The sequence below is a fragment of the Nelusetta ayraudi genome, unplaced genomic scaffold (genome assembly GCF_046127955.1).
Source record: "Nelusetta ayraudi isolate G7.1 ecotype Tasmania unplaced genomic scaffold, CSIRO-AGI_Nayr_v1 ptg000011l, whole genome shotgun sequence".
Lineage (NCBI taxonomy): Eukaryota > Metazoa > Chordata > Actinopteri > Tetraodontiformes > Monacanthidae > Nelusetta > Nelusetta ayraudi.
In genome coordinates, this window is record NW_027466061.1 from 21,035,412 (window position 1) to 21,048,801 (window position 13,390).

At 42.5% G+C, this 13,390-nt stretch overlaps 1 protein-coding gene and 1 long non-coding RNA gene across 2 annotated transcripts in view; one reads left to right on the plus strand and one right to left on the minus strand.

The window, feature by feature from the left end:
* insra (insulin receptor a) overlaps window positions 1–2,620 on the minus strand; it is a 41,820-nt gene extending 39,200 nt beyond the window's left edge. The window contains 1 exon segment of the mRNA XM_076021869.1: window positions 1,756–2,620. Within this exon segment, the coding sequence (XP_075877984.1) occupies window positions 1,756–1,861 (106 nt within the window). The 5' untranslated portion in view covers window positions 1,862–2,620.
* A 285-nt stretch (window positions 2,621–2,905) lies between these two features.
* LOC142885434 (uncharacterized) lies at window positions 2,906–5,754 on the plus strand. Its single transcript, XR_012926289.1, has 3 exons — window positions 2,906–3,383; window positions 4,650–4,781; window positions 5,604–5,754. It is a non-coding gene; the product is annotated as an uncharacterized LOC142885434 (long non-coding RNA).
* The last annotated feature ends 7,636 nt before the right edge of the window (window positions 5,755–13,390 follow it).

The window sequence follows — 13,390 nt, forward strand, 5'->3', positions numbered from 1 at the left end:
AGATAAAGGTGTGATATCATGTGTTGTTCTGTCAAATCAATAAGAGTGCCCGCACACAGAAGCAGTGTGGGATTTGGGGCTGCCTGAGGTTTTGTGATGTTAAAAAAACGGGTCAAACATCATTAAAAAAAAATATACACATATATTTATATATATATATATATATATATATATATATATATATATATAAAATCTTGGGAGGAAATTAAAAATATATTATAATAATCTACAGGATAAGAATACATTTCCTTGTGCACCAAAACCCATTCAGTTGCAGACACAGCAGGATGAAAGGACTGCTGAAAGTGGCTGTGATTAAAACTTTTTTGTTTCAAGGTCAATCGCAGTGCCAGCCAGAGAGGTATTGAAAGCACCCAATACATTTAGACTCATCAAAAGTTCAGCACTGGAAAAAACAAAAAAAACAGAAAGGGGGAAGGTTGCTATATTTGCCGCCTTTTAATTTAGATTTTTTCACAATTTTGAAAAACAAAGCAGAGCCGAGCATCTGGTGAACCGACATATTTATTCTGCTGTTTCACATCCTAGTCCTGAGCAGTCTCTCGCACACGCACGCACGCACGCACGCACACACGCACACACGCACACACGCACACACACACACACACACACACACACACACACACACACAGAGGGAGAGCTTTAAATCATCATGTATGCAATGCCTCTGCAGAATATGAACGTCCAGTGTGTATTTATATGAATTGAAACCATCTTGTGGCATATACACAACAATGTGTACACGGTGACAGGAATAGCAGCCTGGCTGCTGCTGTTGTGTTGAAAACGCACTCTTACACTATGCAGTGGCTTGAACCACACGTAGAGCCACTGGTTTTCTCTGCATTTCCTCATACGTTTAACCAATATTTGCTCAAAGTATCAGTCAAACGCAGCAAGTGCAAGCCGCCACTGCTGCGTTTGACAAATGTGAAAATGTCTCCGGGTGACTGCAAACGCGTTCATTCATTCTTATCAAGCAGGCGGGTGGCTGGCTGGCTGGCTGGCTGGCTGGCTGGCGGTGGATATACAGGGATTGTCAGGAGCTGTAAAGAGGACTTATTGTTGCATTCCTGCCCCGACCGCAGCGCTGAGCCTCGGCTTTACATCCAACAACAACAGCCAATTAATTCCTCTAAATTCTCCGTCGACTTACTCGTTTTTGACAAAACATTTTGTTTACAGTGCCTGTTGAATCAAACAGCCGATAAGTGTTCACCTTTGTCCTTTGAGTCGAGTGACTGCCTATAAAAGCACTGTTGTTACCTACTTGACAAAACAACTTTTTTCCTTTATCTAGTTATTATTTGATTAAAAAATGTATAACAATAGGGCTACAATTTTAACAAGGAATAACTGATTAAATAATCAAATATATTTTATATGTAGTGTGGATGCATTTCTTGAATACTTTCCCTCTTATATCTATGGTACAAACAAAAAACACCATTTATCCAAATCATTCACCAGCTGTGAAATCTGTGTGAATTACAGTAAGTTTAGACTTAATATTCCATTTGCAATTAGGTATCAAATGTGCTGCTTAATAAGAACATTCGCATAAAACAACCTTTGAAACAGAATTAAAAAGCAATGTATCCAATGTAACGTTACAATGCACTGTTTGTATAATAATAATAATAATAATAATAATAATAATAATAATAATAATAATAATAACAATATAAACTTTATCCATTAAGGATGTTCTTTGTAGCGGTGAATGTTACTTACTTTCTCCACTGGACTGATGACAGCTCATCACAAGGTAGAACGCGGCCAGGACAAAACACCAACAGCCTTTTCGGAGCCTCATAACTGAGTCTTGAGAAGACACCATCCAGCACTGCGAGGGACCGAATACACAATAATCCTTGGCGTGGAGGATAGTTCAAACTGGAGGGGCGTTTGAGGGGAAAATTCCTTCAGGAAACTCGTTTTGTTTCGCGACGTGGGCCAACAGGTAAACAAAAATAAACAGACATCCCGGAAGATGGGCGGAGGAACGAGTCCAACGTGTTCAGTCAAACACAAGCTAGCGCCGCCGCTGCCACTGCTAAAGTTAGCCGCCTCATGGAAAAGCCCCGTCAACAAACACCTGCACTGGAAAACCGTTCTCCTCTTTAGTCTTGGGTTGCATTGGTTTGTTGTACAGGCACGCTTCGGTTTCTCTGTAACGTGGTTTGAAAAAAAAAAATGAAAAAAAAAAAATGAAAAGAAGAATCAAAACAAAACAAGAACCAAAACAAATGTAGAGGCAGAGCAGAAGCAAGCCTTGTGGCTTTGCAAGCAGCCAGGCGGCTAGCAAGGCAAAGCTAGCGGAGCTCCGTGAAGTCTGGCTCCGCTACTCCAGTCCAGGCCACAAGTTAACTTTGCTCCTGCTTTCCCCCCCCCCCCTAGACAAGCCTCTCAATTAATTCTCAACTTGAAGAAATCTCATGAAGACACTCCCCACACGGCCGCAATTCTTACTGTGTACAGAACAGAAACTCAACGGCGACGCGTAACTTTGGCTGTTGGGAATTCTTTTTGGAGCCGTTTGCTGCTGACTCGGTGCTAGTGGCATGCGTGGCGTACGTGTCTTTCCCTTGCAAAAAAAACAAAAACAAAAAAATCTCACTCGAGTCCTCCAACGATCGTAGAGCGTTGCAGCGGGTGAACACCGTATGTGGGACAGCCGTGCAGCGACATGGCCCAGGTGAAAAGTGGCTGTAGCTCCAGAGTGAGGTCTCCTCTTCAGCGGGTGGGTGCACAGATTTGTGCGAAGAGCTTCCACTGATGGGGAAGCGAGAGCCTTGCAGCTCTCACACAGCACACCACTCCTCGCTGGGAGTGTGTGTGTGTGTGTGTTTTGAATTGAGAAGCAAGCAGGAACAAAAAAACAAACAAAAAAACAACAACAACTAATTGCTCCAAGTTGCACAGATGAGCGTGCCGACCCCGGACACACACCAGCGGGCTCGTCACCTGGATGAGAGGAAGAACAAAGCCAAGTTTCCCCACCACTTCTCGTGTCCCTTTCTTCAATCCACACACGCACACACACACAGAGGTAGATTGTAGACACTCTCCAGGTCCCTGCGTGCGTGCGTGTACTGCTGCTGCTGCTGCTGTGTATGTGTGTGCGCGTGTGTGCTCCCCTTCTTCCCAGCCAGCCCCTCCGCCAGTAAACAAACCCTGCCAGCGAGCCAGATGGGCTGGAGGGGAAACACGGACTGGAGCTGATTGGATTACACAACAACACACCGAGGCGACAGTCGGTCAGATGGCGGGGGCGTCACGCAGGAGGAGGCTCGGCCGCCTCTGCTGTCGCTGCTGCTTCGGACCGGCAATACGCATCGGAGAGGTAGAGAGGTGAGATAGTCGCAAGATTTTGTTAGGGTCCAACGTATTAAATACACATTAGTCAAGAGGGTCATCACTGTTCTCTGTAAATGTAGTTACAGTAATAAATTACAGTAATTAATCCACACATTTATTCACACACACACACACACACACACACACACACACACACACACACACACACACACACACACAATATTCAACAAAAAAAAATCTAAAATAAACAATAAAATTCTAAATTGAATATTAAGTAAAACAGTGAGAGAAGATGTGAGAACGCAAACAGAAAAACAATAAAATAAAGAAAAAAGTAATATTAAATCCAAATACAGAGAGGAATACATAAATGGTTATAGCCAAAAAAATGTATGTGAATTTATAACCATTCCCTTTTTACATATAACGAATTTCGATTTGGTTTGATTAGCTTTAATGAAATTTTAATATTGAATAAAATCTCTGAGATCGAGGATATAGCGTGTAATAGAAGAACTCACTCACACGCATTAGAATATGTTTGTCTGTCTAATATTATTTTAACAATATATTTTTGTTTTTGCAAAGAGGGAAACTGGTTCAAGAGAGGATGCTGAAATGAAAAATACAACAAAAAGACCCAAAGTAATGCAAATCTGTTTTGTTAAAATTTTGTTAAAGTGAGGCAGGCTGTAAACTGTATGACAATATTGGTTGAATGTGTTCGATCTTTCTTGCAATTCTGTTCTATCAGGTGAAACTAAGGACATTTTACAGGGCAAGATGACTATATTTCATTATTAATCTGTCCAGTTTCTCTCACTGCTTTTGCACTCAGAGAAAATATTAAAACATCTTTAAAGAATTATAATGAAAAAAATTCATCCATATACATTTAATTCATATAATCTGTGAATTTGTTTTCACCAATTGTGCAGATGGATGTTTACTATTTCTATCCAAATCACATTGATTATTTGCATCATGGTAAGTCGGGGGTTACTGGAGACATAACAAGGACATTCCCTGAAGGTCACTGCTGCCTAAGTGGAAACCTTAGTAATCTGCTGGTGGACACTGGTGGTGAAAAAAGCCCTGTGGAACTGACTGCTTCAATTGTCTCCTAATAAGCAGAGGTAGCAGGACTTCACCTCCAGTCTAGCAGCAAGAAGAGATTTGGGAAGATATGGAGAAAGTCTCAAATTTGAAAGGGAATCATGAGAAACCCCCCTGCCACAGGAGACTGGAGAGGAGGGACTGAGGTGGAGGGAGACTAAATTCTGAATTTATTTCCCCCATCTATCCAGGAAGAATCTTACAGAAAACCTTTGGAAACAGAAGCCCTGTCTGTTCCATTAAAAACAAAAACCTTAAGGGTGACTGGACAAAAACCTGCATCTGTCACTTTGAAGCGAACCAATCGGATTTCCAACTGCCAGGTTAGCGTTGATGAATATGTACAACCGTTCCATCGGAGCCTCAATGTGCTGTTGTATTAATCAAACTCTTGCCAATGCCAAATGGAATCAAGGCAAAAACATTATGAACATTATTAACATATTTTTCAACTCATTAATGAGAAATCACATTCTTTGATCTTCTTCCTTGTCAAAAAAGGGCTCAGATTTAGATACTTATAATTTATATTTAATTTTCAAATGTTTTAGAGGATATAAAGAGTTTATCTTTTTTGTAACTTTTAAAAATGTTCCACTTTTAGGTTACAGGCAAACTGCAATAAATAGAATAAAATGATTTCAAGAAAAAGGTTTCTAAAATACATGTGCATATACATATAAACATACAATATATAGAAACATGCAAATGCAGATGCTTCCTCAATTTCTTATTATTCTTTTTCCAAGGTTTTTAAAACTTACTTTCTTGCTTTTGTCACAACTGAATCTGATCTGACTGAATTCTCTCTTTGAAAAGTAGAGTAGGCTAACTGGAACATAATTCCGAAACAGACTCAGAATACTCTAGATTGGACTTTGGTGTGAACGACACGCAAGAGTGAACCTGAAATCTCATTGACGGAGCTTCATTGCAAAGGTAAAGTGTCGTGTTAATTAGCCGTCGATGATAAAGTCGGCTGTTTTCGCAGACTTTTTCAGTGAAAAAAACCATTTGTTCAGAAAGCATTCATAAACCTATAAACCATAGTTGAACCTTCAATTGCTCATTGCAAAAACCTTGCATGCGTGCAAAAACCAAATTGGTCCCTCAACAGTATCAAAAAAGATCCTCTGTGAGTTCAGGAAGCGCAGGAGACCAGATGAGGAAGGAAAATGTCTGTGTGATTCAGCCATTGTCGGAAAAAGCAGAACCTGATTCTCCTTTTGATCCTGTAACGTGCCCACAATTTAAGTCGAGTGATGGGAAGGGGAAAAAATATAGAACTGGAAAGAACTGTTCTTTGTGGCGTGTTTGTGTGAACTGTGAGTGCGGCACAATGCCATTCTTCATCGCTGGTGCTAATTTCCTGCCTGTTTACATCCTCCATCAAAGCAGTAGCGTGTTTGGTGCAAGATGATTATATCCTGTTTATTGAGACAAAATAGTTTTCTTTGCGGGAACGGCAAATAAAGCTGCCCTTTTGGGACTCGTGTGACAGTCGGAACACTTTTAACCGCTGGTAGATGTGAAAAGCAGGAAGCTGGTATGCATGCAGACCCAAAACAACACTGCCCGCTGCGCTGACGCACGCATTGATTTAGTGGGACGTGACCACTTGAGGGTAGCGCGGAACAGGAGAGAGGCTCATTAGGGATGTCTGCACTTGGTCATCAGAATTATTTACCGCAGGAGGAATTCTCAGAGAGCCTCACATGTTCGCACAAACACGTCCGAGATGCTGGGAGGAAAAGTGAAGCAGCCGGGGTTCAGAGGTGATGGTCACCAACGCCTCGCAACAACAAGCAGCCATTTAGCATCGCAAGAGTGGTGAGAGTATTGCTGAGACTATCGAACCAGGGAACATCTTGTCCCATATGGGTCCATCCACCACCTGCCGCTAGTCCAAAATGCAGTCGCACGCCTCTTAATAAACTGAAGGAAGACGGCCGACATTATCCCCGTGCAACTCTTCCCCCAATTCAATGTCGCTGTTGGGTTTTAAAGCAGTTACCTGACACATTTGAGTGAATTGCAGCATGTTGATCTTTATACTTTGTAAAGCACTTTGGTCAACCTTGATCCATCCAGCCACACATTCATCCATCCATCCATCCATCCACCTACCCATCCATTCATCCATCCACCCATCCTGTTGCGGAAAATGAAGTCTTCAACAATTGAATTGAACAATTGGAGTCTTGTTTTCCAGCATTTATTTGAGAGTCTGAAAGGCCCCAATCTCACAGAGCATTCTGCACAACAGGAGCCCAGATAGGAGAAGAGTGCATCCTGCCATACACTTTTTCAGCGTGTCCTATTCTGAAAATCTATTGTTGTTGCCCAATTGTTACCCATAAAAGGAGACGGTCAAGTAGAATCAGGTATGTGAGGTATGTGTAGATAAACATAGAAACAACAGACATGCATAGCTGAGATGCAACTTGAGGCCAAGAAATGAGAAACAGTGAAAACATAGTGAACATTACAACAAAGCTTGTACCTGATAATTGTGAAAATGAATAAAATACCAATCCATTCCATCCATCCATTTATCCGTCCGTTCATTAATCCATTTCCTTTCACTTGTCGGAGAGGCGAAGAGGACAGGCGTTAATGAGAGTCTTCCATGACTTGTTTTCTGTTTCTGTACAGGGAGGATCAGTGATGTAAGTGGAGTATAATACCGTCATAATCACAACGCCATAAAAGCACCTTTTTTGTTTACATCATCAATGCGTCCGTGATGTGTTCAATAGTGTGGAATCGGGTTCACATCCCAAATAATCCGCTCAAGAGTTCACTTCATGGTGTTCCGGGAGCATCTCTCCGAGGTGGACCAACCCACGGTTGTTCAGTCCGCAGGAGAGGGCTCGGCCAGCGTTCACACCAACCCAAACCAACCGCACCCACAAAGTAAATGCTCCAGGGTTTGGTTTAACCAAACTATACAAGGCTGGTGTGATCCCGCCCATCTGAGTCTCTACAGTGAGTAGTGTTAACAAGACTAAAGCTTAGTGAGTGACAGGATCAGGCCGTGTCCCACTTCCCATTCTCGAGCTAGTAGGCCTTGCATTAGTCTTCTTCACAAATGGTGACTTCAACTCTGACTCATACTTTGGTGATAAGCCATTCAAACATATAGCTTTTGTCAAATGTAGCAGCTTTTATGAAATTTAAAGCCCAGCTTTAGAAAGTGATTTAAAAAAAAAAAAAATCAAAGTCAAAGCAATTTAAGTAACAGAAAGGAAGTAGAAGTATTTTTACAAAGACTTTAGACTCTCTTCAGTTCTCAAACATGGGGAATGGAAATATGGCAGAACAATGACTGCAGTGATAGACACTGAAAACACTTTGCAATATCTGAATTGTGTTAAGAGTAAAATAATATAGGTTTTAATTTGTCAGGTTTACTTTTAACTTATGGCACCTCATCAGTCTTGATTTAGGGGAAGAAAACAATCTTAATGAACTCTGTACAAAATCCTTTTTGGCACAGCTGAGCACTTTTTATTTTCATTTCAGCCAGTTTATCCAAAGCAGAGCACATACCCTACTGTGCTATTTTGACCAGATTAGGGTCATTATGGCTTGGAACTATTGATGTGTTATTCAGTCTTGGATGGACTAAAAAAAAACAAAAAAACAACGTATGACTCATAAACACATGATGGGGAATGCTTTGCCTGTTGCTGGGGCCCAGAGACAAGTTGTTTTTTTTGAACTGTGACTCTCGATCCTGACAACCTCTTAATCCTGACTTCAGCACAGGTCATAGCAGACACAGAGGTGGAGCAGCTCTGCCGCAAATAACCACCGGAAAGAAAAGCCTCAGGATTTGACAGGTGATAACGTTTGCAGAGTTTTGTGCCTTCGCCATGCTACCTTTTTCATTTCAAAGTAATATTTGAATTCAGGTTGCTTTTTCTTGCTGATGAATTGGTAGATAGATGGATAGAAGGCCATCAATCTCACGTTTCAGTGAATGAATACATATAAAGTAGGGCTAATGTGTCCAAGCAGGGGAGGCAGTTTGGCTTTGGTACATTTCAGCCAGATAATTCCAGGTTAGTGCTTTGCCAATAAAGTCACCAAAAATTGTTTTCATGAACACAAGTAACAACTAAGTGTAAATATTGAATTTGTAAATGCCCATTTGCATTTGCTTATTCCTTTTTATTATTATTATTATTATTATTATTTTTTACAACATACGAAACTCAACCTCACCAGGAAACGCAACAGTTCCAAACATTCAGTTTACTTATCAGGGTGACGTGATAGCTGGTGTGTGGTAATGACTCTTGGCACAGGAACTCTTCCAGTGTAGTGCCAACAAGGAAGCTACAACTTTTAAATGTTTGCATGCTGTCTGTCAAAATGTTCCATTGCTCACAGGCGACCTCAGGAAACCAGAGGCGGATGATAAACTATAAGCAAACAAGGATGTCTTGGAGAGGACAAGGAATTTCACACAAGATCCAAAAGGGATTTAAGTTTTTTTCAGTCGGTTGACAACAGCATTCAGATAATCCAAAGTGAAGTTTACAACAGTGGGAACAAAATCAAACCGCTGTGAGTTCAGAACCTCAGAAGAAGACGTTCCAACTTTGTCCTGTGCAACAACTTGGGAAAAATGTTTGTCTGTGTTTATTCAGCTGCATTGATAAGCTCTGTAACGCAGCCCTTTTTGATGTCACAAGGGACATGATCATTTTCCTAGCAAAGCATCTATATTTACAAGCGTTTTGCAGGAGGCTGTAAACAGAAGGCTACATTTACTGTTTTCAGGGACAATTAACATTAAAGGTTTTTTGTTTTTTTTGAAAGTTTTAAAGTAAAGATTTGGATACAATAACTTTGAGCTCCTAATGACAACAAGTGACTTCCTGTTTCGTTCACGTCCAAACGAGCGCTGACTGGTTGCAGAGAGCCACGACCACTTTTACAATGTTTAAATTGGAGTCTAGTAAGATTAGGGGTGAGACTGAGGACCCCAAAATCCTCCTGCTTTGCAAAGTTGTAGCCTTAGAGCATAATATCGAACAAACGTGATTTTTATCGTCAATCACCATACAGGCAGATTATTTTATATTGTGTCTGTCACACTGAAGGTTCAAACTGCTTAAAAATATGAAACTCACTGCAGAGAGGGGATTAAAGTGCTCTTAAATAAAAGAGAAAATCCCAAAGCTGCACTCTGTGACACTCTCTAGGAGTGTGTGAGTGTGTGTGCGTGCGTGTGTGTGTGTGTGTGTGTGTGTGTGTGTGTGTTGCCTGCAGCCACATTAATAGGGCCAACATGTGACTGTTATCTTGATTCAGCATCAAGGTATGTAGGTAGCACCCTGCCACAGTGTGACAGCAAAAACAACAGGGTCAAGGTTCAGAGTGATAAGGCAGGATGGTTGTGTCATGATGAACACAGGGCTGCATGCCGGGGTCTTTTTTTCTCTTTTTTTTTTTTTTTTACTTGCTCAGCCTGCAGCACATACATGAGTGTGACAGATATCTCCGAGGCAAACATCTCTCGGAGCTTTATTTTATTCTTAAAAAGCCTCAATGATAACATCAGCCCCCACAGACGCCGGGTGCGCTGCCAGTGTGTGAAACAGAGCAGAGTCGGAGGCCCACACCTTTCCTTGAGTTAATCGTCAACCTCATGTGCCAGGAAGTCATGTGAGGCAACGCCGGCGGTCTGCATATAGAACATGGGAACAGCAGCAGGCGAAGGTTAGCGACAGGCCCGCGTTCACAGCGACCTCTCGGACTCGGAGAACAATGAGGTTCACACATGATTCATCCTGGGGCTCTTCCTCGACGCCAGGCACCGCAGGAAGAGCCTTATAGTGGCGGCTGCGTTGACGCCGGCGGTGCGTCAGGGCCGGACAGTCACAGCCAGGGAACCACCCCCACCCCCCACACCCCCTGTGCTCGGGACACCTCTTCCTGTGCACATGTACGTGTTTTTAAAGACAATGCCTCAACTTCGGTGACAGCGTGTGTGATGGATGCGCTGCGTGGCCAAGGTTAATGGAGACTCGCAGTGATAGCGGCGGGCCGCGCAGGGGTCCCTGGACCTCAGCCTGGACCTCAGCCTGGACCTCAGCCTGGACCTCAGCCAGGAGGAGCAGAGGCCGCTGGGTTTTCCACCGTGCAGGGCGGCTCACTTCCACTCCTGTGCGCCTATCTATCTGAAACGCCAAGAGCAAATGTGCACTGACAGCAACTCTGCATCACAATACATTCCAGCAGTCACATGGGCCCTTTTCATGCTCGCATCACAAGAGCAAACAAACGACAGGGCGACGCAGGCAGGCAGGCAGGCAGGCAGGCAGGCAGGCAGGCAGGCAGGCAGGCAGGCACAGGGGCTCCTGAGTGCACACGTACGCGCACCTTGGAAGCAGCCAGAGAGAGAAGATGCTCTTGTTAAAAGTCTTTATCCCCACCGGGCAAAGTCCTGGAAGGTATGAAACCTGCAATTTGTTGACGTTCCCTTGCAGTTGCAAAGCACCGCAGTGCAACGTTCAGGTTGACTCCTCCTCACACTAGTGGGCGCTAAAATATTGGACTGGATTTGGACAGCTGGGTGCAGAGAAAGGGCGACACGGTGGAGCAGTGGTCAGTGCTGGCGACTCACAGCGAGAAGGTTGTGGGTTCCATTCCCGGGCCTGCAGTCTTGCTGTGTGGTAGTTTGCATGTTCTCCCTGTTGTTCTCTCAGGGTTCTCTGGCTTCCTCCCACAGGCTCAAAAACATGCATGGAAAGTGACCGTTGGTGTGTCAGAGTGAATGATTGTTTGTCTTTCCATGTGGCCCTGTGATGAACTGGCGACTTATTCAGGGTGTCACCCTGCCTTTGCTCCGTGAGGGCTGGGAAATGGCTCCAGCAGACCCCTGTCACCCTGAGTGCAGGAGGAGGCGTGTATAGAAGATGGATGGATGCAGCCAAAAGCCTAAAAATGATTTCAATGCTTAATCTTAAAGGTTGCATATTATATTAAATTGACTACAGCAATTTGACGTGATAGTCATATGTCTCTCTAGCTCACTAGCTCAGTAGTCTAGTGGATGAGTGTCCGCCCTCAGGCTGGTAGGTTGTGGGTTCGATCACCGGCCAGGTCATACCAAAGACTGTAAAAATGGTGCCCATTGCCTCCCTGCTTGGCACTCAGTATTCTGAGCTGCCCACTGGTCCCTCAGGGGAGGATTTTCGCATCCTTTGGGATGTGAAAATCAGTGGGACTTTAATTTTAGTTTGTCCATCAGAGGTGAGAAAAAATGAAGTCCAAGTAATTTGTAAATGTACTTAAGAAAATGTTTCAGGTATCTGTGCTTTAATTGAGTATTTCTTTTACTGGCAACTTTTCACTTTTATTCACAACATTTGTTCCCAAATATCTGTCAATTTTACTTTGGAATTGGGAAAAACTCAGTCGCTCCTTTTGTGTTTAAAAGTTTTTAAAAGATGCAAATTCTGTTGAAAGTAATTCATTGTTGTTGTGTGCTGTTGTGTAGTTAGGTAAATAAGAGTGGTTGTGTTGTGTAATTAAATAAATAAAAGTGGATCACATTTTAGAGGGGATTATCTTTGAGAACCTTGGCCTTGGGGTCACTCTGGTCAGTTCAGTCCAGATTATTCTGTCACAACTTTTTATTTTTTTTTTGCAAAATGATCGATGAATTTATTGTTTCAATAATGGCAAAAAAAATAAATATCATTTTTACTTTTGATTTATTGATTTATTTGATTTATTTCGAACATGTGCTACATACAAAATACAAACAAGAAGAAGAAAGAAAACAGACACTTACTTTTACTAGAGTAAAGGAGTTGAATCAGCACTTTTACTTTCACCATATTTTTTTCCACAAGTATCTCTACTTTTACTCAAGTACAGTTTGTGAATACTTTTCCACCTCTGCTGTCCATGGTCTCCAATTATTCCATTCGTTCACTTTCCCGTGGAGGAAACACACATCCACTTTGAGATATCACAGAGGGCACGCGTGTGTGTGGGAGGACATGCACTTCCGCACACCGTATGTACAATCAACAAACATGATCACTTTGTGCTGATGTTAACAGTCCAAGCCAGCGTCTGGTTGCTGTCAGAGGGCTCATCAGGAAACAACAGGCGTGGATTACAGTTAAGAGTCTTATTGTTATCTCCTCCCCAGCAGGTTAAGACTACAGGGCACCTCCTGTTCCATGTGGACATTTTGCCGACATCATCATATTCCAGGAGATAGAGGGGAACCACTGGTGGGGAGGTCAGCTTGGGCCGGCCAGGGATTATTCTGTGAATGTAGAGGGAAGTTTCCCATTCTGGAAACAGTTAAATCTAATCCCCTGAAAGCTTGAATTAAAAAGGATGTGAAATCAGCATTTAATTACATTAAAAGTGTGTCGTCAGAGGAAGCAATGTGCTGGGATTTATAAGGGATTTTTTCTATCCACCAAAGAGCTTTAATTAAGGAAATAATGTCCATAATTTAGTTGATCGCAGGATGTAACAGGAGGTTTGAGGGAGGCGTCTGCAAGGCCAAGTGAACCCACTGTGCTGGACAAGTCTCTTTATAAAGCACAATGTTACGGTAGAATGGAGCAAGTTTATCATGCGGACAGAGAAAAAGGTTGTGATGCATTTTCATGGTAAGTATCGTGTGTTACTAGAATGCATCTTAATAGAAGCATTCAAGACATACTACAAACAGCAGTCAATGAGAGTCTGAGGCTGGATCACATTTTAGATGTGGACGCTGTGTAAACATTACATCTAATCTCATTGGGTTTTGGCCTTTCCACCATTTCAGAGACACTAAGAAATGCATGTCGGCATAATAACAAAACACCTCACTAGTCCTCATCCCGCAGAAGCCATTGTCATATTAAAATCCTATCTCTGTATTCAAACTTGATATTGGATTAAA